The sequence below is a fragment of the Haliotis rubra genome, unplaced genomic scaffold, assembly GCF_003918875.1.
Source record: "Haliotis rubra isolate DU_JTF1 unplaced genomic scaffold, ASM391887v1 Scf105, whole genome shotgun sequence".
In the NCBI taxonomy this organism is placed as follows: domain Eukaryota; kingdom Metazoa; phylum Mollusca; class Gastropoda; order Lepetellida; family Haliotidae; genus Haliotis; species Haliotis rubra.
Genome location: NW_025764948.1, coordinates 2,101,864 through 2,129,176, shown reverse-complemented (window position 1 = coordinate 2,129,176; position 27,313 = coordinate 2,101,864). Strand labels below are relative to the sequence as shown.

Sequence of the window (27,313 nt, the reverse complement as noted above, 5' to 3'; positions counted from 1 at the left end):
GTTTGGGGCGAGATGGATCGACGTCTACGCCGTCTTCCTCATCCTCCAGTTAACGTCCTTGACCTTGCAACAGAACTTGAGAGAATCTGGCGTGACATCCCACAAGCCTTCCTTGCACGTTTGATAGGCTCTATGCGTCGTCGATGGACTTCTGTTCTCAATGCCGATGGTGGACATACCCGTTATTAAGCTTGTGACATGGTCGTTTGACCCTGTCCCGCTTGTGGACTCGTGACGTCATTGTGATTGACTTTTCAATTGAAATTCTCCCGACTTGTTATGGTCTCATGATCCCTCCGTTAAAGTTTATATGTACCTTTGACATCGTTATCGTACTTATCAACGGGGATGATATTTTGACAATGCACAGTTTCTTTATGTGCCTAGTATATATCGGAGTTTGTCATGAACACAATTGCATTATTCTTTGCTGATGACTCTTGTGTCTGTTTCATCGATAACACTTCCTGCGTGATAAACTTGATTTTACGTTATGTTAATGAAAATTTAATACATTATATATCACGTTGAGGGAAGCGCATTTGCGAACCATCAACAAATACAGGAGAGACCTTTACAGGATATATTACGTAAACAAGAGGGACGAAACTAAATCGTCATAAGCAAAAGAAATCAGAATACCGTACAAGATAATACTGGTCGTAGTTTCAGATGACGTGACATAGACTGATGACACTTGCAAAGAAAACTTGTTAAGATGTCTTTATAAGAAAAGGGGCTTAGATGTTCACCCAAAGATATCATTGTTTTATTGTATTGATTTATTTCAGAGTTGGTGGAAACCTACGAAACAGAGCAAAATGGAGTAATTATGGTCAACATATGCACGTAGTACCGCACGAACACATGTCATGCTATTATTTTTATCATCCAGATTAGTTGATCCAAATCCAAGAAATTCATCATTTTCCTATTCTTATCACATTACAGGCTTATTCAAACATGTCTTTAACAGTGCCATCAACAATATTTGACAGTTAGGTCACATAAAGATAATTCCTTGTTTCTCATTGCCGCCCGACCCTAATTTTGTGAAAAAAATGCACTGGTAAATTTGCGCGTATAAAGCCGGTAGACTTTCGAAATCCGTCTCAATTTCCGGTATTTCATGTTTTTGACTAACACTGTATAGAAAATCAGAAAGGAAAATATCAAAAAATAAAAATACAATTCGCCATACCTACCCATTTCTAAAAGAAAAAGCAGAAACAAGAGATATATATTATGCGGCCTAATCTAGCTCCCATGTTGTTATGTGTATATAATATAAAAGAAATATAACTTTCTTATGTGTTAATTATCGAAGTCAATGTACAAAGTATTGGACCAAGTTATTGTACATGTATAGTTACCGATGCCCAAAGCATGTTATGATATGTTGAAAACGGGATGAACAGCAGAGGCACGGCTGGATATGTTCGTTTGAAACTGGAGTTACCTTTCATGGCATGCCGCTGTGTATCCTAGTGTATCCACTGCACAACATTTTAAGCAACGAGATAAAGTCAGAAAGATTGAGAACTGGCTTGCTCAGATAGTTTCACCATTTCTAGACCCTCATTCTACATACACCTCTGTGATGTACACAATGGAGTAACGTCCAAATGTGGACATGGTCCGCATATTTTGTGAATTCTGATGCATAAGCCGAGTAATCAACAGTTTTGTTATAATGACAAAGTCAATACTGATTTAAGTCCAATAGATGCCATCATCATACAATTGAAGATGAAAACCATTTCCTTTTGGTTGGCCAAGTTTTGATGGAAAACAGATAACTGTAGTTATCCTAGAATTTCTCAGGGCTCCTTTTCATTATATATATATTTTTTTTCTATGAACCTTTTTCAGTAAAATATGTTCATTTCAGAGCCTAGTTGTTAGTCTATAGTTATCCCTAGGTTCCTAGTTACTGTTACGTATCCATCTCGAACACAATCCACTCAACAACAGAAAATGTTAACCACGTCATAAATATTGCTATATGCTAGTATCAGAAAAGAGAAAGTTGCCTGTATGTAGTAATATTGACAGTGCACAACAGTCCAACACGGTTGAAGACATCTATGTAAATAATGTTAGTTCTCCCAGGCTCGACACAACCGAAACAAGCAATATAAAATGAACACATAAAGCTTTTACTTCTAGGTTTTATTTTAATCTAACATTTGTTTTCTGCTATGTACGTTACACTTTGAAACTTGACCTTTGATACAGAAAAGACTTTTCCTTCTACATCTTTAAATGAAAATTCTACTAAAAGCAGTGTTGAGTGAGTGAGTGAGTTGGGTTTTACGCCGCTTTAAGCAATATTCCAGCAATATCACGGCGGGGGACACCCGAAATGGGCTTCACACATTGTACCCATGTGGGGAATCGAACCCGGGTGTTCGGTGTGACGAGCGAACGCTTTAATCACTAGGCAGTTAACCCCCGCCCTGGTTACCTGAAAAACATGGGAACAAAAGGTAAAAGAATGAGTGAGTGAGTTTAGTTTTACGCTGCACTCAGCAATATTCCAGCTATATGGCAGAGGTCTGTAAATAATCGAGTCTGGACCAGACAATCCAGTGATCAACAGCATGAGCATCGATCTGCGCAATTGGGAACCGATGGCATGTGTCAACCAAGTCATCGAGCCTGACTGCCCGATCCCATTAGTCACCTGTTAACACAAGCATGGGTTGCTGAAGATCAATATTCTAACTCGGATCTTCACGGGTGGTAAAAGAATGAACTGTATCGGACATCAAGTTTATAATTGAAGCCTTAAATTTGGAAATGAGCAATCATATAGATTCGGTAGTAGTTGACAACACTGTGTTAACAATAACTTATCGTCAGGAATGTAGTACTACTGTCTAATGTAAGTTGGACTGTTAACGTTACTATATTTAGGTGCTTCTAGGGCTAGATAAAAAGTGGAGTCTCCTAGAATAGCACAGACTAATCCAACAGTACAGAACTTCCTGCAGGTATTCACACGACATGAGGAGGTTTAAACGTGCATACCTCTCGCATCTCACACTACATGAGGAGGTTTAAACGTGCATACCTCTCGCATCTCACACTACATGAGGAGGTTTAAACGTGCATACCTCTCGCATCTCACACTACATGAGGAGGTTTAAACGTGCATACCTCTCGCATCTCACACTACATGAGGAGGTTTAAACGTGCATACCTCTCGCATCTCACATATATGAGGAGGTGCATACCTCTCGCATCTCACACGAGGAGGTTTAAACGTGCATACCATCCTCACATCTCATGAGGAGGTTTAAACGTGCATACCTCTGAGGAGGTTCGCATCTCACATCTACATGAGGAGGTTCAAACGTGCATTTAAACGTGCATACCTCATCACACTACATGAGGAGGTTTAAACGTGCATACCTCACACTACATGAGGAGGTTTAAACGTGCATACCTCTCGCATCTCACATTACATGAGGAGGTTTAAACGTGCATACCTCTAACATCTCACACTACATGAGGAGGTTTAAACGTGCATACCTCTCGCATCTCACACTACATGAGGAGGTTTAAACGTGCATACCTCTCGCATCTCACAATACATGAGGAGGTTTAAACGTGCATACCTCGCATCCATCACAACATACGAGGAGGTTTTATAAATTCACTACATCTCACATTACATTGTGCATACCTCTAACATCTCACATTACATGAGGAGGTTTAAACGTGCATACCTCTAGCATCTCACACTACATGAGGAGGTTTAAACGTGCATACCTCTCGCATCTCACACTACATGAGGAGGTTTAAACGTGCATACCTCTCGCATCTCACACTACATGAGGAGGTTTAAACGTGCATACCTCTAGCATCTCACATTACATGAGGAGGTTTAAACGTGCATACCTCTAGCATCTCACATTACATGAGGAGAGGTTTAAACTTTCTGCAGGTATTCACACTACATGAGGAGATTTAAACGTGCATACCTCTAGCATCTCACACCACGTGAGGAGGTTTAAACGTGCATACCTCTTGCATCTCACACTACATAAGGAGGTTTAAAAGTGCATACTTCTCGCATCTCACACTTTACACTAGGAGGAGGTTTAAACGTGCATACCTCCAGCATCTCACACTACATTAGGAGGTTTAAACGTGCATACCTCTCGCATCTCACACGACATGAGGAGGTTTAAACGTGCATACCTCTCGCATCTCACACTTTACATGAGGAGGTTTAAACGTGCATACCTCTCGCATCTCACACTGCATGAGGAGGAGGTTTAAACGTGCATACCTCTCGCATCTCACACTACATGATGGGGTTTAAACGTGCATACCTCTCGCATCTCACACTACATGAAAAGGTTTAAACGTGCATACCTCTCGCATCTCACACCAAGTGAGGAGGTTTAAACGTGCATACCTCTCGCATCTCACAATACATGAGGAGGTTTAAACGTGCATACCTCTCATATCTCCCCACGTGAGGAGGTTTTAACGTGCATACCTCTCGCATCTCACACCAAGTGAGGAGGTTTAAACGTGCATACCTCTCGCATCTCACATTACATGAGGAGGTTTAAACTTTCTGCCAGGTATTCTCACTACATGAGGAGGTTTAAACGTCATTCCTCTCGCATCTCACAATACATAGGAGGTTTAAACGTGCATACCTCTAGCATCTCACACTACATGAGGGAGGTTTAAACGTGCATTCATCTCGCATCTCACAATACATGAGGAGGTTTAAACGTGCATACCTCTAGCATCTCACATTACATGAGGAGGTTTAAACGTGCATACCTCTCATCTCACATTACATCTCACCATCTCACCCCACGTGAGGAAGTTTAAACGTGCATACCTCTAGCATCTCACAATACATGACGAGGTTTAAACGTGGATACCTCTCGCATCTCACATTCCATGAGGAGGTTTAAACGTGCATACCTCTCGCATTTCACACTACATGAGGAGGTTTAAACGTGCATACCTCTCGCATCTCACACTACATGAGGAGGTTTAAACGTGCATACCTCTCGCATCTCACATTACATGAGGAGGTTTAAACGTGCATACCTCACACTACATGAGGAGGTTTAAACGTGCATACCTCACACTACATGAGGAGGTTTAAACGTGCATACCTCTCGCATCTCACATTACATGAGGAGGTTTAAACGTGCATACCTCTAACATCTCACACTACATGAGGAGGTTTAAACGTGCATACCTCTAGCATCTCACACTACATGAGGAGGTTTAAACGTGCATACCTCTAGCATCTCACACTACATGAGGAGATTTAAATGTGCGTACCTCTTGCATCTCACACTACATGAGGAGGTTTAAACGTGCATACCTCTAGCCTCTAACATTACATGAGGAGGTTTAAACGTGCATACCTCTCGCATCTCACCCCCACTTGAGGAGGTTTAAACGTGCATACCTCTAGCATCTCACACTACATGAGGAGGTTTAAACTTTCTGTAGGTATTCACACTACATGAGGAGGTTTAAACGTGCATTCCTCCTCGCATCTCACAATACATGAGGAGGTTTAAACGTGCATTCCTCTAGCATCTCACAATACATGAGGAGGTTTAAACGTGCATTCCTCTCGCATCTCACATTACATGAGGAGGTTTAAACGTGCATTCCTCTCGGATCTCACACTACATAAGGAGGTTTAAACGTGCATACCTCTAGCATCTCACATTACATCAGGAGGTTTAAACGTGCATACCTCTCGCATCTCACTTTACATGAGGAGGTTTAAACGTGCATACCTCTCGCATCTCACATTACATGAGGAGGTTTAAACGTGCATACCTCACACTACATGAGGAGGTTTAAACGTGCATACCTCACACTACATGAGGAGGTTTAAACGTGCATACCTCTTGCATCTCACATTACATGAGGAGGTTTAAACGTGCATACCTCTAACATCTCACACTACATGAGGAGGTTTAAACGCGCATACCTCTCGCATCTCACACTACATGAGGAGGTTTAAACGTGCATACCTCTCGCATCTCACACTACATGAGGAGGTTTAAACGTGCATACCTCTAGCATCTCACATTACATGAGGAGGTTTAAACGTGCATACCTCTAGCATCTCACACTACATGAGGAGGTTTAAACGTGCATACCTCTAGCATCTCACACTACATGAGGAGTTTTAAACGTGCATACCTCTCGCATCTCACACTACATGAGGAGGTTTAAACTTTCTGCAGGTATTCACACTACATGAGGAGATTTAAACGTGCATACCTCTCGCATCTCACACTACATGAGGAGGTTTAAACGTGCATACCTCTCGCATCTCACACTACATGAGGAGGTTTAAACGTGCATACCTCTCGCATCTCACATTACATGAGGAGGTTTAAACGTGCGTACCTCTAGCATCTCACTTTACATGAGGAGGTTTAAACGTGCATACCTCTCGCATCTCACATTACATCAAGACCAACTGTCAAGTGAAGGCCGTATTTTCACACTGGATGTGAATTATTATTTTGTAATATATTACGTAAACAGGAGTGAGGAAACTATTACAATAAGCATAAGAAATATCTTTACCTAACAATATATTACTGCTCGTATTTTCAGTTAAAATGTCTTCTTAAGAAAGGGAGATGTTCACCCAGAGATGTCCAGCCCGGGCCTACTTTGAAAACTTGACCACTACTGTTGCTCTGTGCCGTTGTAATTGTACTGTGATTGAATTTTCACTCTATTGTATTCTGTGATTGCATATTTATTTTGCAGTAACTTGCATTGACTTGTAAAATTGGGTAAGTATATAAAATATTAGTTTGTTGTTCTTTGTTGTTTGTTAGTTTCACAGAGAAACATCGACACTTTAAAAGTGAGTGAGTGAGTGAGTATGGTTTTACGCCGCTTTTAGCAATATTCTAGCAATATCACGGCTGGGGACACAAGAAATGGGCTTCACACATTGTACCCATGTACCCACCGCCCTTGACACTTTAAAATGCTAAATAATCGAACACATCATATTTACAACCAGTGTGCAACATAGCCCTGTAATACTCACAACAGTTAGGTCAATGGTTACTTTAAACTACAACCATTTCAACTGACAGTACTCAAAGTCTTTACGATAACAGATCACCACATCGCCGATATCTAAAACAATACACCACGGCAGTCGTGTTCTAGTTGAACCTATGTCCAACACACGTCTACCCAAAAACTCCTCCGATAAGGGCGTATAAACATTTTGTCAATAATTCAATAACTTCAATAAACAGGCTAACCCCTCCATGTTAAAGTAAGTTCTAATCACTACGTCAAATATTGTGGGGCCAAGCGAAGAGCTCTAAGCCACTATGTACACGAACAACTGATTCTAAAAATCTTTTCATGCGTTTGCACAAAAGCCCTTGTAATTTGGTCTGGGCATGGAGTAGGTATAAGTCATGTATAGCGCTCCTGTCGCCAAGGACCGGCGCATTGCCCGAATAATACTTTGAGACAGTCATATGTTGATAGATGTAGTGTAGCGTCCCATGGATGATCGACTATAGATTATTGATCGGCGGTGTGGGGAGAGCACTGGGCATGCAATCTTCGTACAGTGTAAGAAACAGACTCTCGTTGCCCTAAGCCTTTCTGCTGGATATCAGGGTCGCAGAGGTTTTGTGACGACATAAACATGAATACATATACTGTAACACCCTTAATCACAATAGGATTGACTGGGTAATCCGATTGTGTACGAGTGCGATATGACACAACAGAGCGCGGAGCCCGCCACAAGGGTGGCAGCTAATGTGGGTAAGGCGACGTTTCGACTTCCGCCCTTTAGAGACGGAATTGCGTCCAAAGGCTTCGGAACCAAGATGGTGTCAAGAACAAGTGCCCAGTCTTTGATCTACCGCAGCGTCCCTCCCCGACCCCTCAGCTACACCTTCACGGACATCCTGGAGACGTACCCCACACAGGGGAAATCGAGATCCAAGACGGCGCCTGTTTCTACCAACGCTCCCGAGGAATATGCCCAGAGGTTTAAATCCAGACCAACGACTCGTCCCAAAGTTGTGGAGTTTGATGGCAATGCTTTTCAACTAAGTCTCAAGAAGAGAGGTGTGACTGGGTTCCTTCCCTCCGTCAAACTGCGAGTGATTCCCCCCTCGCAACCGCGTGCCAAGAATGTTGAGGTGAGACTACATAGCCCATACATATCTGTGTCCCCACGGGCGATGTCTATGTCTGTTCTATGTACATAATGGCTGTTCTGATTGTTATCGGTTGTACTAGAGGTTGGCCTGGCCTTCGATTGTCAGTCTGAATTAGGTGTTACAACAACAAAGTCAGTGCATGTTGATGACCATTAGGGGCAGTGGGATAGCCTAGTGTTTTTTAAAGCGTTTGCTCGTCACCGGGAAAGCCCATAGTCGATTCCTTCAAGGGTGCAACCTTTGGAGCCATTTATAGTGTCCCCAACCATGACATGGCGCTAAACACAGTTCACACTGACTAACGACTACGGAATCAGTGCTCTTCTTACCCTCACGCATTTCAAGAAGCAAGAAATTAAAGATGTCGTAAAACCTTACCATATTATGTTTTGACAGAAACTAACCGATATATACTTGCCCTTGAACCTGCACTTTGACGAACTACGTCGTATGAAACGTGGCAGTTCTACTTTAATGCCAATAACAAGTATACCAGTATAAGGATAGCAGTAAGTGGCTTCATGCAACACGTTTAAGTAAACAACAGTACGTTTTTCTTTAAATGGATAGTAAATACAGATTAAGTTCAAGGGATTACGCTCGGCACGTTTGAAGCCCTTTACACCAGTGCTCGTGTTTGCTTTGTAAACTAAAACAAGATAAATACATTTTACAGCTCAGCATGTGTGAAAGACGAGGCCCACAAAGTTATCGAGTGTAGTCTAACCTGACCTAGTACGGAAAACACTTTTTAATTTTGTCTGAAATCAATGATTTGCTAAAATTCAAGAATTTAGTTATGAATATCGTCATCTGTTTGTGCGAACATGTAAGATGTGCAATTAGTTCAGAAACAATATTGTCAGTTTTATAACTACACAAATACCGCATGCCTATACTTCCTCCACACACGCGCGCACATATACACCCCTCAACCCCACCCCACCCCACCCCACCCCACACACACACACACACAAAAAAAAAAAAAAACACACACACACACACACACACACACTTCCATTATACTTGAATATACAACATATAATTCCTCAATACACAAATGTTATTTTGCGTAGTTCTCTAAAGAACTTAGGGGTCATTACATATACGACCTAAACTTACAAATATTATATTGCACATCCTTCTTCTTATTCAAATGTTTTATTACATATTCTTCCGCTATACAAGGTCAAAATACATGTATACGTGTATATACTTCCCATCCAAAGCTTAGACTCACTTAAAACACTCACTATATGTTATGTATAAATTATGGTTACATCTAAGATTGATTTCTCCACTAACTTTGGGGAACCAACTGCAAACTTCATGCAGATGAATTGCACGAGGATCATGCATCAGATTGCTGAAAAGCATGTGTAAATATCGTGCACGTGAACAGCTGCGTTTTGGTGTAATGTTTTGTTAAGAATTCGCCAATTTTCACTGATTTTTATCATTTATTGAACTCATGACAATAACCTTTTCAACGTTACGAATTTGTCTTACAATGCATCATTTCATGTGTAAACAGTAGGGGAGACCGGGGTCAATTGTAACACGGGTCAATTGTAACAAGGGCAATTACTCTAAAAGTTTTCGCTCAAGCATAGTGTAGGTGAGTAGGGTTATTTCCCTTTACTTTCCTGCGGTACTCATCCAGGCGTTTTTCATCTGCTCGCTTATGGCGAGATACAGTTGACGAAAAATCGTTTTTCACATAGGTAAGTAAATTTTTTCACAAAACGTATTAAGCGTTCTTAATGCAGTACATGGTGTTTGGTATGAAATTAACATTTCAAGTGTAAAATTTAGATATTACGACATATTTGGAAGCAGAAATATTTGAGAAGCCCAAGTTTGTTTACGTGTGCGTGGCATGAAATATGGCTACTGCCATTAGGGGCAATTGTAACACTGTGTTACAATTGCCCCCATGTAATTTTCCCTTGTGTTATGATAATAAAGCAAATTATGATGAAGGTTTTATGTTAGTTCTTTACTAGGTTTATCATAGTAGAACATTTTCAGGGTTATGTTGATAGTATCAGCATCGGGTGAAAGTTTTTGTTGTTAGTCTTTGTATTATATTTTGGGCATACCAATACAAGTGATGGTGATAAAGGTTTATTGTTAATCCATTTCCACCTCAACTGATCAAGATAACATCTTTCCACATTTTATTTTGATTTTATTTGGAAAATAAACAAATTGTTACATTTGAACCTTCTGTGTTACAATTGCCCCATCCACCTGTTACAATTACCCCGTGCTAGGGGTCAATTGTAACACTTGTAGTCATTGCATTTGATACGTAATAACTTCGTTAAGACATCATAGTGAACTTGAAACGACACTGAGGTTTAAAGCCAAGAAGCCAATGTACTAGTTAGTATCGATTAATTTTGTGTGAGCGGTCGTCTGGGATCGAACTACAAGAAGTTAAGTAAAAAGTGTTACAATTGACCCCGGTCTCCCCTACCTTTAAACAGTATGGAATAGTTGGCAAAATTTAGTTTAGAACAGTTGCCTGAAGTAAGTGGCCATATATACACTAGTGAGTCTAAACTTTTGAAAGGGAGTATATGTGTCTATATTCAAAGATCATTATGCATTTAAAATCCTATCCTACACAGCTCATAATCTTCACAATCCCACTGTACACAAATCGAGGTAAGATTAAATGTGATTTGTGGGCATATGTTTATGAATCGATATCAACAATGGTGATACCAGGTGTTCGTGACAAGGTGAGCGTATCCTGCCGCACCGCCCGTTACAAACACATACAAAGGCAAAGCAAGTGATGGCCGGAAATGAGTTCTGGTATAATGTCGCGTTAGAGATTATTGCACGTTTATTAAGACGTACTTGCATGTTGTTAAGTGACCGTTTGTAATTATGCGGACTTTAGTTGCTTTCATGATCCAGACGCCATGCCCCAGGTAAACATGGACACCTTAATACCGAGGCCAGGGAGGGTAACAATATGTACCAGATAATATGGCTGAGTATAGAACCACTGACCGTTCGGGCTGACACTCTTTCCACTTGCCCACTAAGACAGTATTACACGTAAGGGTCAAATTACTAATACGTCACACACAAATACATCGACTTTCTACCAATCTCATAATGTATTTATGACGCCAATACAATGGTACATTTGCTATACACATACTTATTGCAATCCGTGTGTTTATTAAAATATATCAAAGGAACCCTCTTTTCCCGATACATATTGTCCTATTTAAGGTCTGATAAACAAATAACATCTAGCCAAAAGGAAAATCTAAACATTGCATAAGTTAGCTGATTCATCAACAGTTGGTGGTGAATTAACGGTGCCCAAACGTTCGTATAACATGAGGCTGATCTCCAGCGGTATTTGTCCCATGAGCATGTCCAGGCTTCAGAAGCCATTATGGCGCTAACCTCCGCGTGTTGACATGGAGAAGACGTCATTGTCCTGACAGAAGACATCAATCATGTGACAGGAATCACTGACACCATATTGGTGTATATTGTCCTCGGGTTCTATACCTCCACTAGTCATGATGAAGCGAGGAATGAAGGTCCTTGAAAGGGATAAATTAATGTATAGGATATTAAAGCAAAGGGTGTCTATGCTACCAATCACTGCGTGTTTAGCTATAGGCCGGAATAAAGTCCCCTTTAACTGTGTATGAAATAAGGCCTGTCCGACCGCCCGAGACGGGCTAGATTTCTGCCGGACGGTCTAATTTTACAGCTAGCCAGCCCGATGGACGGGTGAAAAAAATTATTCAGATTACATGTCCACTGATACTTTCTATTTAGTATTTAAGAAGGAATGGTTAAATCTCTTCTGGGCTGGTTTTAGAAGTTACCAGCCCAGATGTCGGGCTGGGTATTTGGCTTATTTCATACACTGCCTTTAACCGATATAGCACATGGGGTCAAGATCCTGTGGGTCTCGTTGAATGGCTCTATTCAGTCGCGTGGGGAGGTGGAAAGTTATCCTGGGTAGCTTGTTGAGTCATGATATCACACATACTTGTGTCTGTACCGTCTGTTTTAGAAGCATTGGAATGAGTTTGGTTTAAGGACGTTTGAATAATATACCACTTGATGTGAGAGGAGAGCCCGACATTAGCAAGACCAGTCTGTCAACCACTTTGACGAAACCCTTGACCAAGGGTATTGTGTTGACATAAGAAGAGTGAGTGAGTTGAGTTTTACGCCGCTTTTAGCAATATTCTAGCAATATCACAGCGGGGGACATCAGAAATGGGCTTCATACATTGTACCTATGTGGGGAATCAAACCCGCGTCTTCGGCGTGACGAGCGAACGCTTCAACTATTAGGCTATCCCGACGTCCCTGACATAAGAAGAAACGTGCATGGGGTGATTATAGGATTCGGCCCCACGTCTAAGGCATTAGAGTTATTCATATGTGTATCAATGCCTGAGAACCATTTCGAGACAAGCGGATTGCAGATATTCGAAATTACATATGTTTTTTAATTTTTAAATATATAACATGACTTGTGTCTCTACCATAATACCTTTACAAATCATCATAACAGCATGCCTTTGAGTTTTATAAAAAAATACATTTAGATCTTCATACTGTCAATCATCCACTCAAAAACTGAGTGACGTGTCAGTTTGGTACTTCTGTTTAGTTCATCATCCCATTCACAGAATGTTCAAATTTAGTTTAAATTCATTAATATTTCATTAATTTATCAATACAATTATCAGTACAATAACATGTTTTAACTGTTCAGTCCTGTTTCAGTTGTCATTTTCCTATAGAAATAACTAAAGAATAACATGAACCACAGCGGGTATGGTAAATCTTTTACACACACACTCACTCACTCGTGTCTTACTGATGCATATTTTACACATGGAACAAACTATAATATCAAAACTATCACAACATGAAAAACACACCCGGGAACAAATTCTCCATACCCGATGGTACAATGGTGGTGTATAGAGTACTAAGTATGCGACATGCTAACAATTAAGGACTATCAACTCTTCCATCTTGCTAAAGTTAAACTGTCACGGCACGAGAGATTAACCATAGTGATGGGAAGGAATCGGGTGGCCCTTAAGCTCTATGAGAAGTATATTTAACTGTGCTGACTATGCCAATTCAATAACGCACGGCTTAAACTAACATACGTTATCCTAACATTACAATCTGTTATAACACAATATACTGTTTTAAGGCGAATGTTATCAAGAAAAAGCCTTTATCTCGTGAATTCCTGCCTGACAAGATACTGGAATCATGCTCTCCACCTGCTTTGCGAATGATTTATTGACTTCAAGAAGAATGATCATCCACCGTCCTCATTGTGTTTGCTAGTTCATGAGACTATAATGACCCTCTCCACAGTCTCTAGTACTGGTTATACAAGTTAAGTGACTCTAGTGGGAGTGTTGTATCAGCAAACACTACCTGCAGGACCCTGGAGTCAGCCGTGTGGCATGTAGTTGGAGAGATAGGGGTAGGGTTTGCCTTGTGTTTGACATATATTCCAGGGGATTACGTTCAATTCAGTCTACATCATTGAGAAAACACTTACAAACACCCAGTGAATATAGCGCCATCTCCTATTTCATTTACAAATATGCGTCCCCTCTGTAGACAATAAACTATTGCATTGTGCCATGTTTATATCTTTCTTTTATAAATGGTCGTGTCCATATCTGTGCCACACTCCGTGTGGTGTCCTTCTTCTTCTTTTGCTCTGTACCGTGAGTCGGTGACTGTTTTCAGCCAAGTAACCTTTACATAACGTTTTAATCTTAAGGTCAAATCCACCTTAAAGTTTTTTACTTTCTTTTGTCCGGCAGTTCATCATGAAATTACTTTTTTAATCCTGATGGTGCGCAGTTTCGGTAGTGTTAAATCACTCAGTTAAGTTACAAGAATTTAAACAACGTATTATAAACTCCATGAAAGCGTACAGTTCCCTTCAAGAAACACTGTTGGTGTTTAGTTTCAGTGTCGGCGCAATGCCTTCTGGCGTTGTCCCCTTCAGTACGTCACTGAACTCTGCAATATTCTTTCTTGATCTTTGGTTCAGCGTGAACTGAGCAGGGACCCACGGCATGACTGGTAACAATTATACCACGGATTTATTGTGTAACTGTTTCTTTTTTTCTTTTATTGGAGCTAATCAATAGGATTTACTGGTTAAAGAAGAAATGTAATGTGTGCCTGTGAGACAGCTGATCCAGGTAGTGAAGTATTGTCAAGGCTCAGTGTCGAGGTGCTACGGGGTATTGGTTGAGGGATTGGGGTGGCTAACGGGACCAAAGCAGCGATACAGGTGATAATTACAGGTGACACTGTACTGAAGTACTGGAGTAGTTCTCGCGTGATACCATCTCCCTTTGGAGGTACGCCAGGGTAGACAGCTCTGACTTGGGTTTTTAAGTTGCTGTTCAAAATGTTTTACTCAGTTCTGTCTGGTTCTATCATCATGTTTTTTATATGTTCATTTAGATAATTCTGTATTTATGTATCGGCGAAAGTCTGTTGTTATATATGGATGTATGTAAGGGTTCGGGTGGATGGTAGCTGGGCTTACAGTTTAAAAGGGCAAAGACAGGCACTTGATGTTGGTCCAGACAGGTTTTTTTTTCATATTCCTGATAATTCATAATGAAAATCACACAAGCAATAATGTATATCGATTTAGATTTCCAAGTTATTTACCAATAACCAACATTTCGATTCGAAGTTACTTTCTTATAAATATATTATTAAGTCCTTCAAGACAGTAGAAAAGAACAAATAATATATTTGCGCAGTTTTGGGTGGAGATCTCGAGCGTTTAACAACTGACAACCCAACACAGGTACCACTGGCAACTGTCAGTTTAAGCAATGGGTTACCGGCCTCTTATAGTAGAACGGGGTACGAACACAGTAACGACATACAGAAACATGATCTCGTTGTCGTACTCTTTAGATATGTGCTTGATTGACTCCCTTACTCGTCACGTTTTATTGTGTAGATCGCAGTTAACATCAATACCCTTATTTCGTAAAGCCAATTAATGGCGGCACGGGGGAAGGGTTTGCTATAATCAGCTGAAAGAAGCTTTACAGGGCAGCATTGGGGAACAGTGAGTCGCGACGTCCTGCACGCTGGGTTGTCTACCTGTGATCGGGGCCAGGTAACTACTACAAGTGAAGTTATGCAGAGGAAGAGAAGTGAATTCTTTAACTCGACAAGGGGGGCATGTATCTACAACTACTGAAGACATGTAGAGTGAGAAAAATGAATCCCGTTAACTCGAAGTGCTTGGAAGAGTAGTAAACTACGTCAACCCGATGTGCTTGGACAAGTAGTGAACCCCATTAACTCGAAGTGCTTGACAGAGTAGAGATCATCGTTAATGCGAAATGTGTAGAAAAAAACCCGTTAGTACTAGTGTATCCCGTTTACTGAAATATACGTCGAGCTTGTGCCGACTAGGTTGGTTGGTTTGTTCTTTAACGCCGCACTCAGCAATATTCCAGGTATATGGCGGCGATCTGTAAATAATCGAGTCTGGACCAAACAATTCATTGATCAACACCATGAGCACCAATCTACGTAATTGGGATACGATGACACGTGTCAACCAAGTCAGGGAGCTTAACCACCTGATCCCGTTAGTTGCCTCTTATGACAAACATGGGTTACTGAAGACCAGGATCTTCACTTGGCCTGCATCTGGTATTAATTTCAATAGTGTCCATGATTTGAACCTATATATGCCAATCAAGATGAGGTTATCACATGGAGATACCTGCTTCAGAGACATATCATATTCGACAGCCGTTTTCTTGATCCGCAGAGAGGTTAGTTAACAAATGGTTTCGTCTAAGCGAGACCACGACTTAATTAAATAATCGTGACGTTACTTTATCATTGTTGAAGTTGATTCCGAACCAGGATTTCACCGATCATTCTAAACGTGCATTTTGTGCAAGCCATTATGCAAACCTAAGGAGAAATTACAATTTAACCATAACATGGCTTAAATATCAGATTCCAAAAGTAGTATGGCATTTCTCCATCACCAGCCAGTATGGGTTACTGGGAGGCTGCAGCATTTCCCGAATTCCTATACCTTTGGTGTTTACCCATGCCGAATATTGGCCTATTATTGATACCCGTATGTTTGTTGCAGGGAAGGAATATAACATATAATGTATGGTATAATACACTAAGTGAACGTATGTACTAGACCCGGCTAAGCAAGGCTTTGGTTGTCAATGTGTTACAGCATAAAGCTATAGGTGTGCCTCTATACTGGTGTTCATATAAGAGCTTCTTTCACCCGGAACAGATTCATGGGTACAATACAATCAGTGACGGGCCAGCGCTCTCTTTGTCGCCCAGGATCGTGTATACCTTTGTAAGTCGGACAACCCTGCGTTGACAAATCTTGGCCTCCAGCTGAAACCAGTTGACAGTCATGCATAAGTATATCTTAAAACAGTACTGTGTTTGGAATATAGTTCTTGCCTACCACCTGTGTGAAGCCCATTTCTGGTGTCCCCCCGCCGTGATATTGCTAAAAAGCGGCATAAAACCATACTCACTCACTCACCTACCACCGATGTGCTGCAGTGCCCGACTTTCAAGACACTGCCAACATCACAAAATATTGAAATATGCTCTTAGAAACGAATAAAGGAACACATGAAAGTACAAGTGTTCGTTTATTTATTTCCAGAATTTCACTCACAGTGCAATACATATCTTGTGAAGAAACCTGGAAAAGAATAAAGGAACACTTGTACTTTCATGTGTTCCCTTATTCGTTTCCATGTGTATATTTAAGAAGTTGTATATCCATAAAATTATCGCCATTCTTCAGTACGAGCACTCATCCAAATCTAGAGACGTTGGCATTCACAACGAGCCCCTTAAATGTGTTCCCTAAACAAACAAAAATACATAATACAAAATTAAGAAATATGAACATAACGTTAAAAGCCAATTTCACCTAATCACAGTTCATCACTTGACTTGCCATTGCGGAGCAGGATCCGCAAAACTTTTCACGAACACCTGGTATCGTGACTGACCAAATCATGACGCGCTTGTGGTGAAATCGGCGTTGTACAACTGCCTTTATACGATTATGGAAAGGGTTTTGCTGGGGGGTTTATTCTGATGACAAGCATTCAGCTAAACATGTATCAGATCCAGCACTTGGTGACAGTACCATTTTACAAACGAAATAATTATATATAAAATCTATCTTCATCACAATGACCGCACTTACAACTTTTTCAGTTTCAGTTAATCTGGTTTTCAATATTCGTATGGACATCTCAAAATGTTCATTTTCAGAGTTACGACTTGACACCTATATCGAACACCAATCTTTACTTGCAGCTTCCTGACCTTCAACTGGAGCCAGCCATGTCATCAAGGACCCGACAGAAATCGACGTCAGGACGTCTGTCGTCAAGGTCAAACCGCTCAAGCAGGACAAGAAAGTCAAGTACGAGAACGAGAGACAAGTCTGCGTCTGAACGAGAGACAGAATGGGGCATCAAAGTTGATGTAAAATCTCCAGAGCCTTGGGTCAGATTTCCTGAGTCTGGTGTCAGATTTCCTGAGCCAGGAATTAGATTTCCAGAAAAATTCTCAATGTCAAACAGCTCAAATCACGACCAAATCGGCCTTCCCGATTTTATGGAAACCCCAATTGTGTACTCCAATGTTATGTCAGAAAGGGCCGATTACAACGATCTGACGTCTCTGCCCCCACCAAAGAAAATCTTGCCAAAAAAGGACGCCCCTTGGGTCTACCGATTCAAGGTGAAAAGAAACATGAATGCTTTGTCGAGAATTATGGCCAGTAAGCCAAACCAAATCGTTGCCCAAAGTGGTCAAGGAACTTAATGATAATCTTATCGGATAGATCTACCTTTGAATTCATCATGGTTATTGTATCGTCTGGTCAGATTTGAACCAAAGCTTGAGGTCACATTCACTATGTGTGTATATCGTCTCCAGACTTTTGCCTTGTGTCGAGTGCCTGTTTCTACTATATGGAACATTAAACATTCCAAAAGTGTAGTCGGTATGACCAGGAACCTCTGTGTGCAACTTCACTGCGTACATATCAATAACAGAAACAATTAGATCTTATTAAGACACCTAAGTACAAAGCTATGAACCAGCATATTTGGCCTGGTGGTGTAGAAATGTTCACATTTCAGAAGATCCTACTGATCATTGTATTTCACGGTTATGTGCACTATCAGTGCGAACCATCCATGACAGTAGGCTTCGTTTTCGCATGGATATCGTCATCCGTCACGGCAGGTCATACAACTCTACCCACTGATCTCGGACTGTGGTCTTACTTTTCCAATTCACGGACTTTGGAAAGTGTTTTCCTAAACCAATGTTACAAATCTTCTGTTTCGACATGTCGGATAAAGACATTGGGATCAAACCGACCTGAAGGTTACTAGTATGTCATTCTGTGCACGTGCGTAACATACATCTTGTTTGACAAAGGTTGGGAATTGCCCTTCATTTTCGTAAAGCGTTGGATATCTTAAAAGCAATGACTGTCGTATTCATTAGTTTGCAGTTTGTTAGGATTAATTTCCTAACCAAACCAATTGTTCAAAGTAGCGTATTCAAAGTTCCAGTGCTTGTGACTTCTAATTAATGATGGTAACGGTTCCTATTTTTTAAAAATTATTCCTTTGTTCGTGTTTGAAATGACAAAGCAATAAATGTATATACCATTCTGTGCTTTTCAACGTTCCGAGAACAAGCCAATAACTTCAGTAATTGAAGCCTTTTTATTTGCGCGTTTATTTACACCAGGTCTTGGCCCTTCATAATCGTAATCTTCCAACCAAGTGGTCTTTCTCTTCATTAGAAATTATTTGGAAACACCATGAATACAGAATGGTGAAAACTTGTTCACTGACCACAAAGCATAACAAGTGTTTGGCACTAAAGTACTGTCGGAAATAGAAAAAAAAATTGTTTTTAGACTGTTACTCTGTATCCCTAAAGTTTACACAATTGCAAATAGCATATGTCGAAATAACCCACATCGGCCTAATTGGGCATTCAGTGGAATGCGTAATAGGATATCCAGAAAAGCACGTTTACTCGTAAAATCGGGCAAAGCTTTAAAAAAAATGCGAATAGCTGCTGAAAACAATAGATCAGACTATAGATGGCAATTAGGTCGCTCAGCCAGGTATGACGACGAACCGTCTACTCACCTGGCATGAAATGCATGTGCTGCATACAGGCACAAGGGGTCATATCAATGATATTATATGCTTTTTCAAGTGTGTTGAACATGTCTCATCTATTGATTGACATCTTACGTGTCTTTCATAAAGTTTATGTTGAGATATGTAAAAGAGGATGATACCCATACCCATAGAAAAGCTTAAATCAGCCATCGTATTAAATGTCTCAAAATATATGTGGCAGGACCACCCGAAGATAGACAGGACTGGATATTATTTGTAAATTGTTGACATGCCGTTTTCTTCCACAGCTTAATTCCCCTAAAGGATTATCCTATCTCTATCCCCCAGCCACTGTCTGCGATACCCGTTGTGGTTTTGCTTTTGTGACGACCCCTCCTACCTGTTTCTTTTTATAATGATTGAGAGACTCCGTGGTAGCTACATCCTTAATAGTTTCAGTATTAAAGTTATTATTTTGTACGTCAGCTGTCATTTATAATGAAGCTAAGTTCAATTTCAAAATGGGAATTTAAAAAGTGTCCTTTGTAATACAATATCATCGCACACTAATTTGCACAAAACCATGGTCTGTTCCAAATAAGTCGCTTTGGACTTTCGCTCATTTCTGCACTTATCTCTCCTAAGTAAAGTACTTTTTCTACATTTTCTATCTCCCTACCATTGCGAATGTAGTTAGGCCGAACTTAGTTTAACAGATATTTCATACTTTCACATGTTAACTACTTAAACTGTAGATATAAAAGCGAAAAAGTTTTTTTCTATTTCCGACAGTACTTAAAGAACCACTAAACTTTGTTTTTGTTACTCTTTTAACCATTACATATGAAAGATTTGTGGTTAGTCTTATGCGGAACACCAAATTTATTCTTTAAAACTTGTGGTTAATTAATACCGAGCGATTAAAAGTGGCCAAAAAGTCGCCTGCTTCCCTCTCGCCCGCCAACGAAACCACAGACAGGTTACGTAACTCTGTCGCCAGAGCACTGCAGTGACGTCATATGAGGAACGATTTTCAGTTAGTTGTATAGAAAGTGTGTAGCACGCTCATCATTTTGATGATTTCTCGACATGAACGACGACATGCCGAATCGTTGCTTTGTAGTCAATTGCTCCTAGGGGTCGGGTGATGGTGTCACCATGCACAGATTTCCACAGGATCCCGCAGTTCGTGCTAAATGGGTTATGTTTGTGAGTGCGAAGCGAGCGTTGTGGAAGCCTGAAACGATATCTTACTTGTGTTCAGATCGCTTCACGGAAGTTAAAGAATCAAAACTACTTACTAGTTATAGTAAAATATGTATATGATTGATGACCATAAAGATTTCCCATAACACAACTTGTAACATAACGATTTCTTCCTCGGAAGTGAGGTTGTGGTCGAAGTAACAATAATATTGTAAGTAGTATTATATTGACACCCACCTCGCTGCCAGGAGAGAAATTGTTATGTTATACGTTATGTCATGCAAAATCCTATTGGCCATCAATAAAATACATATTTTACTACCAATAGAAAGTAGTTTTGATTTTATAACAAGTGAAAACAAACCTAAATAGCATTTATCCACAGACTGGCGGATGTTCCCGACAGGGCGCCGCCACTTTGAAAAAATCGTAAAGTCTGTTAGAATTAATGAGATTATAGTTTGTTTTCATCAAGTTAGAAAATCAAAACTACTTTCTACTCGTAGTTAAATATGTATTGGAATCATAACCAAACGGATTTTGCATGACACAACTTATAACATAACGATTTCTTCCACGGAAGCGAGGTGGGGGTCGAAGTCACAATACTGCGCGATAAATTTCTTGCTACATTCACATGGTTAATGTCCACTCACCAGTATGTAGATACTAGTCAATGTGCGTCTTTATATTTGGTCTTATAATCCTAATTAGTTTATTATCATACTTTTATGCATTTTGAAACTAAATAAAAAGCTGACGATCTGCTGATACTTATAGTGAATTTATAACAGAACTGTAATATCTAGACATTTTATAGTTTGTCAATGTGAATCATAATTCGCACACACACCCTAGTGTATGTTGTCTGTCTCATTACACTTCACGGCGAAAACAATGATTCTGTTGAATGCTACGACAAATGATTAAAAAACAAAATGCAAATATTAAAATTAAAACAGATTAAAGTTATAGGAACAATGTCAGGCCATTACCTTGTTTGAGGAATGTATCCATCAATATCCACAAAACTGTTCCAAATGATGTGTCTTTTAACAGTTTAATATACGAAAAAGTGATAAATCTTTTCAGGTATTGGTGTATAGTCTCATTGGTCACCCAAGATAGCACACCTGGCAACTAATTGCAAAATGTCCGCCTTTCATTAAAAACAGTAATTTAGTTAGCCAATAATGGGCAATCAATCAATGTATTGCCGGTTAATCCTTTGAAAGAAGGACGTTGTTTTTACGCAGACACCGGCACGGCAGAGTGTATTCAGTATAGATTATAATTAGTAAATCTACATACATAAACACTACCTTTGACAATTCCGCTGTGTAAGATAAAAGTAATTAATCAATCAGCGTGTTATCGGTTAATCCTTTGATCGATGTTCATAATGTTGAATATTTACTCCAGACACAAGAAATGCCAAATGGGAACCTTTGTCGGATAATCTAAGTGTGTTACCACTAATTATACCTGTTATAAATTCATTAACTGACCATCAAGTGAATGGTGACAAATAACATGTGTAGGTTTATACCACCTAACACGGGTTACAAATAAAGGAGTATTAATTGCTGTATTGCATGTGAAAACGTATGGGCCGACACTGTGTTGAGAATACAAACAGATTTTTACATGACATGATTAAATATCGAGGTAAAAAGACACGGAAATGGGATCAATTTGATCAGTCATTATACAAATAGGGGCCTAACGACACCAATCAATTGTGACAGAAGCGTCTATGAAAACAAGTTGTAACTCGGAAACTAGGCAAAGCAGGAGACAAAATTAAATGCCAGTAGATTGTGAGAACATATAGCTTTCATTTTCCACAACAATTGTCACGATTTCAGGTTTATACAAGCCTGTAAACAAGATAATTTACCCCCTAAAATGTAGATGAATTCTGCATCGGCCCTCAAAGCTATTCCTCATATGACGTCACAGAGTCGCGCCGCTCTGATTGGTTGAAATTTCGTTCGCGGGTGAGAATTGTGCACTGTTGTCAAAAAGGTCGATTTAAGTCAATTAAAGGTCGAAATGAGTAGTTTTAATGACGGGGTTTCATTTATAACGATGCCAGTTAGTGATTTATGTATTATTACCCCCTAGGGTTTATGTGACCTTTAACATGAAAATGTCCCCTGCCCCTATATATAAAAGAAAAGAATGTAATATAACATATTTACTAGGTTTTTTTTTTTGGTCACAAAGATGATTACCTTTTTTATGTGATGATTTGTCATGGTCGATTCTCAGAATCTACTGTCGGAAATGCTAGAAAAATGCTTTTAGCCTTAATATCTTTATAAAGGTGATAAATGTACTATGTTGTCAATATATCAACTCGCCTATTGTCTACCTAATTTTATTTCAATCGATTTAACATTCCCATGCATTTAAAGGGCAGTTTACAGGAGAGAATTTGGTACCAAAACAGCAACTTAAGATTTTTTCAGAGTTCAACAACAGAAATCTGAAATAGTCTTTACATTTATGCTAATAATACAGGTGGTGTAAAAATACGAATTAACGTTTTTCCTAAACAAATAAATGTTGCATGTTTGTGTTTCTTTACTAAAGTATCGTTTTCTTGATTGAAGAAATATTAATATAAATGTTAAGTCTTGATAAAAAGTTTACCGTCATGCATGCACATCTTTATCACAGCGTCCACTATGGCCAACGATTTGCAGTCGATTGTTGCAAAGGTTTATAGGTTTTTCCGCTTAAAAGACAGAGGTAAACCTTTCATTAGTTTAGAAAGGGTTTATTACAGAACTTGTAGAGCTGTTGGCATGTCTTACCAACAAGTTTACAATATTGTAAACAAATCAGACAAGACAGGGACCGTCTCAAATGCAAAACTGGGACGTAAAACCATCCTTGACAACTTTGACAAGGGAGTGCTTAGACGGGTGGTCTACAAACTTTATGAGAAGAAAATATATATATTCTAAAGAAGCTACACCAGTGACTTCGTTAAATCTTTTGGCCAATGTTCACAACTAGATTAAACTGACCGAATTACATCCATATTTTTTCAATGAAATATTATATACTGTTGACATGCAAAACATTTATTAAAACGTTGCACATTTCTACAATCAGTCGATAAGATTACACAAGTGATAGGATTCTTTCCAATGTACAGTAATTCGTATGTTTATTTCAAAACAAACACACATACACAAATGATCCCTTTACATAACTGATATGTATACTATACGTACACATATTCAACATTTTGCAGAAAACATCTATTGAGATGACCCTCGCCCCGAGCGTGTGCTCAGGTGTCAATTTCACCTGTCGATACCGTGCATGCTGATGACGTAACACAGGCAGTTAATGTTTGTTTCAATTAACGTCCAACTACCCCTTTATTTTTCTAAGTTTTGGTATTTTCATCAGTAAAACACACATTTTAGAGCATGTCTCAAAATTTATTCCCTCGGTCTACATTAGGTAGATGTTTCTTGAAGTGATATTTGTTATTTAAGTAACTGTAATACCTCTGAATTTTAATTATAAGTCAAAAAGCATTTTTCTAGCATTTCCGACAGTACTTTAGTATTTCAGTGAGTGAGGTGGGGTCAAATTGGGATTAACGTCGTGCTTGAGAATATTTCGCTCATATGACGACGTGCATGTGTGTGTATGTGCGGCTGCTTGTACTCAGCCCAGATTTAAGCTGGTTTTATAGTGCTAGCCCACTGAGATACCATGCCGCAGTGAAGCATGAATACCCCACTCAAACACATTATCCTGACTCCAGAGCCGACCAGGCCTTGTTAGTACCCATTAATGCCGAGCGCCAGGCAGGGACCAACAAGTACCATATTTTAACGTCTTTGGTATGACGCGGCCGGGGATCGAACCCGCGACCTTCCGCTCCGGCGGACGCTCTAACCACTACACCACGGAGGCAGTCTTATTTCAGTTTGAGTGAGTGAGTGAGTGAGTGATGGAGCGAGTATGGTTTTACGCCGCTTTTAGCAATATTCGGGCAATATCACTGCGGGGGACACCAGAAATGGGCTTCACACATTGTACAGATGTGGGGATCCTACCTGGGTCTTCGGCGTGACGTCTAATATATCAGGAATATAGTCGATTTGAATGCACAGATGCACATATCCACTGTCAGTATCAGCGTGTATTAGGACTTGGACGGGTCCAAATTTTCTACCCGTTACTACACCCCCAATTACCCTACCCTGATACCCGTTATGTTAATTCCTGACATCAAATTTGTAAGGAAATGGCAACATATTCTTCAGCGCAGAGGCTAAAATTTCTGAATATCTTTACCATGCATCATATTCAAAACAGGTGACTTTAAATTATGTCTAAATCTTCAAAGATAATACAACCTTCTACTCATGCAAGATCATAATGGGCCCCTGGTATTGCGACATGTCAGATTTTGAAGTGTTATGTGACCTTGAAAAATAAGGTTACGGTCACCCTGAAGAGACTGGAGTCTGCGCAATCCCCAAATGAAGGCTGTCAACATTAATTAAAGACATTGGGTGCAACGTTTTAAGAGATATCGGGTTGACGTAAGTTTAAAATGTGGACCTCAAAATAAAGTCAAAGTCACCAAATTATTTGGAAAACCATGATTAAGAATGTCAAAACTTGTTCACTGCCATATAAACTTTTGGCACTAAAGTACTGTTGGAAATAAAAAGAATTGTTTTGGGGCTGTTGCTCTGTATCCGTAAAGTTTACACAATTGCAAATAGCATATGTCGAAATAACCCACATCGGCCTAACTGGGCGCCCAGTTCAGTGGGATGCGTAATAGGATATCCAAAAGCATGTTTACTCGTAAAATCGGACAAAACTTAGAAAAAATATGAACAGCTGCTGAAAACAATAGATCAGACTATAGATGGCAATTAGGTCGCCCAGCCAGCTATCAGGACGCACCCTCGACTCACTTGGCATGAAATGCACGTGCTGCCCACAGGCACCATCTCAAAGACATTTTATGCTTTTCATGTGTATCGAATATGTCTCTTGATTATCTTATCTTAGTTTTTATGGCTGATATCTCCCCATCCCCCAGCCAGACTCCAACCCCCGTCTGTCCCCGCCCTTGTTTTACTTTTGAGACGACCCTCCTACCTGTTTCTTTTTATACTGAGACTCCATGGTAGCTACATCCTTAATAGTTTCAGTATTAAAGTTATTATTTTGTACGTCAGCTGTCATTTAGACTGAAGCTAAGTTCAATTTCAAAATGGGAACTTTAAATAGTGTCCTTTGTATTACAATATCATCGCACACTAAATTGCATAAAACCATGGTCTGTTCCAAATAAGTCGCTTTGGACTTAGAAAAATGTAATTTTTTGAGTAAAATTGATATTTTATACTTATCCTGACTCATGCTCTTTTTGCTTGTCTCCTTCCTCTTGCGAACATAGTGGAACACTTGTATCTCCCTAATTGAAGTTCCCTTCAATGTAAAATCACTAATTAGTACACCACGAGTTACCTCCCTTCCACAAGCGCGGGAACGAGGGCGCCACCTCTACCCATGTGCCTCACTCTCTCCTCATATACTGAGCCCAACATTTGAATTTTACAGGGAAATCCAAAGTGTTATTTGGGGAGGGATGGAGGGCTGTTGATTCATGAGTCAGGATAAGTATAAAATATCAATTTTACTCAAAAAAATTACATATTTTCCTTATCCTGACTCATGCTCTTTTGCTTCAGGTAGAATCCAACAGAGCCGGAGGTGGGAATATATAATACTTTGGATTTTAATAATTAGTGATTTGAACTGTGATGATTGTAATAACCCTATGGGAACTCTTCATAAAGGCATTGAACTGATGATTCCTGCTGCCAGCTTATCAGCCGCCATATAGAGGTTTATTACAATGTACCTTATTATGATAAGTATATATAATATTAATACAATGCTTAAGACTAATAGACTTAAGTTTGTTAATATGCTAGTATAAACCCCTTAGATTTGTTAGCTAAAAATACTTTAAGATATAAACATAGCACTAAGCTTTAAAATATGATTAATTTTAAGCTAATTATATAATAACAAACCTCTTTAGGGTTTGTTAGTTAAAAATATTTATATGATATAGACAGTGCTGAGCTTAAGATATGAATAAGCTTAGCTATATATATAACAGCAAACTTTGTAGAGCTCTTGTTAGCTAATACATTTTACAATATGAGTATAGCATTGTGCTTTAAGATATAATTATCTTAAGCTACATATATAATAGCCAAACTTCTTAGTATAGTTTGTTAGCTAATATATTTTTACAATATGAGTATAATACTGTGCTTAAGATATAATTAACTTAAGCTACATATATAATAGCCAAACTTAGTATAATAGTTTGTTAGCTAACATATTTTTACAATATGAGTATAGTACTGTGCTTAAGATATAATTAACTTAAGCTACATATAATAATAGCCAAACTTAGTAAAGTTTGTTAGCTAATATATTTTTACAATATGAGTATAGTACTGTGATTAGACTTAAGCTAAATGTATATAGCAAAAAACCTCTTTAGAGTTTATTAACTAATATACTTTTATGTTATAAACATAGTACTGGAGCTTAAGATAT

At 39.4% G+C, this 27,313-nt stretch overlaps 1 protein-coding gene across 1 annotated transcript; it reads left to right on the top strand.

Moving 5' to 3' along the window:
- The first annotated feature begins 7,456 nt into the window (after nucleotides 1-7,456).
- LOC124276214 lies at nucleotides 7,457-19,009 on the top strand. Its single transcript, XM_046711879.1, has 2 exons — nucleotides 7,457-8,204; nucleotides 17,634-19,009. The coding sequence occupies exons 1-2, from the start codon at nucleotides 7,773-7,775 to the stop codon at nucleotides 18,144-18,146; spliced, it is 945 nt and encodes a 314-aa protein (XP_046567835.1). The 5' UTR covers nucleotides 7,457-7,772; the 3' UTR covers nucleotides 18,147-19,009.
- The last annotated feature ends 8,304 nt before the right edge of the window (nucleotides 19,010-27,313 follow it).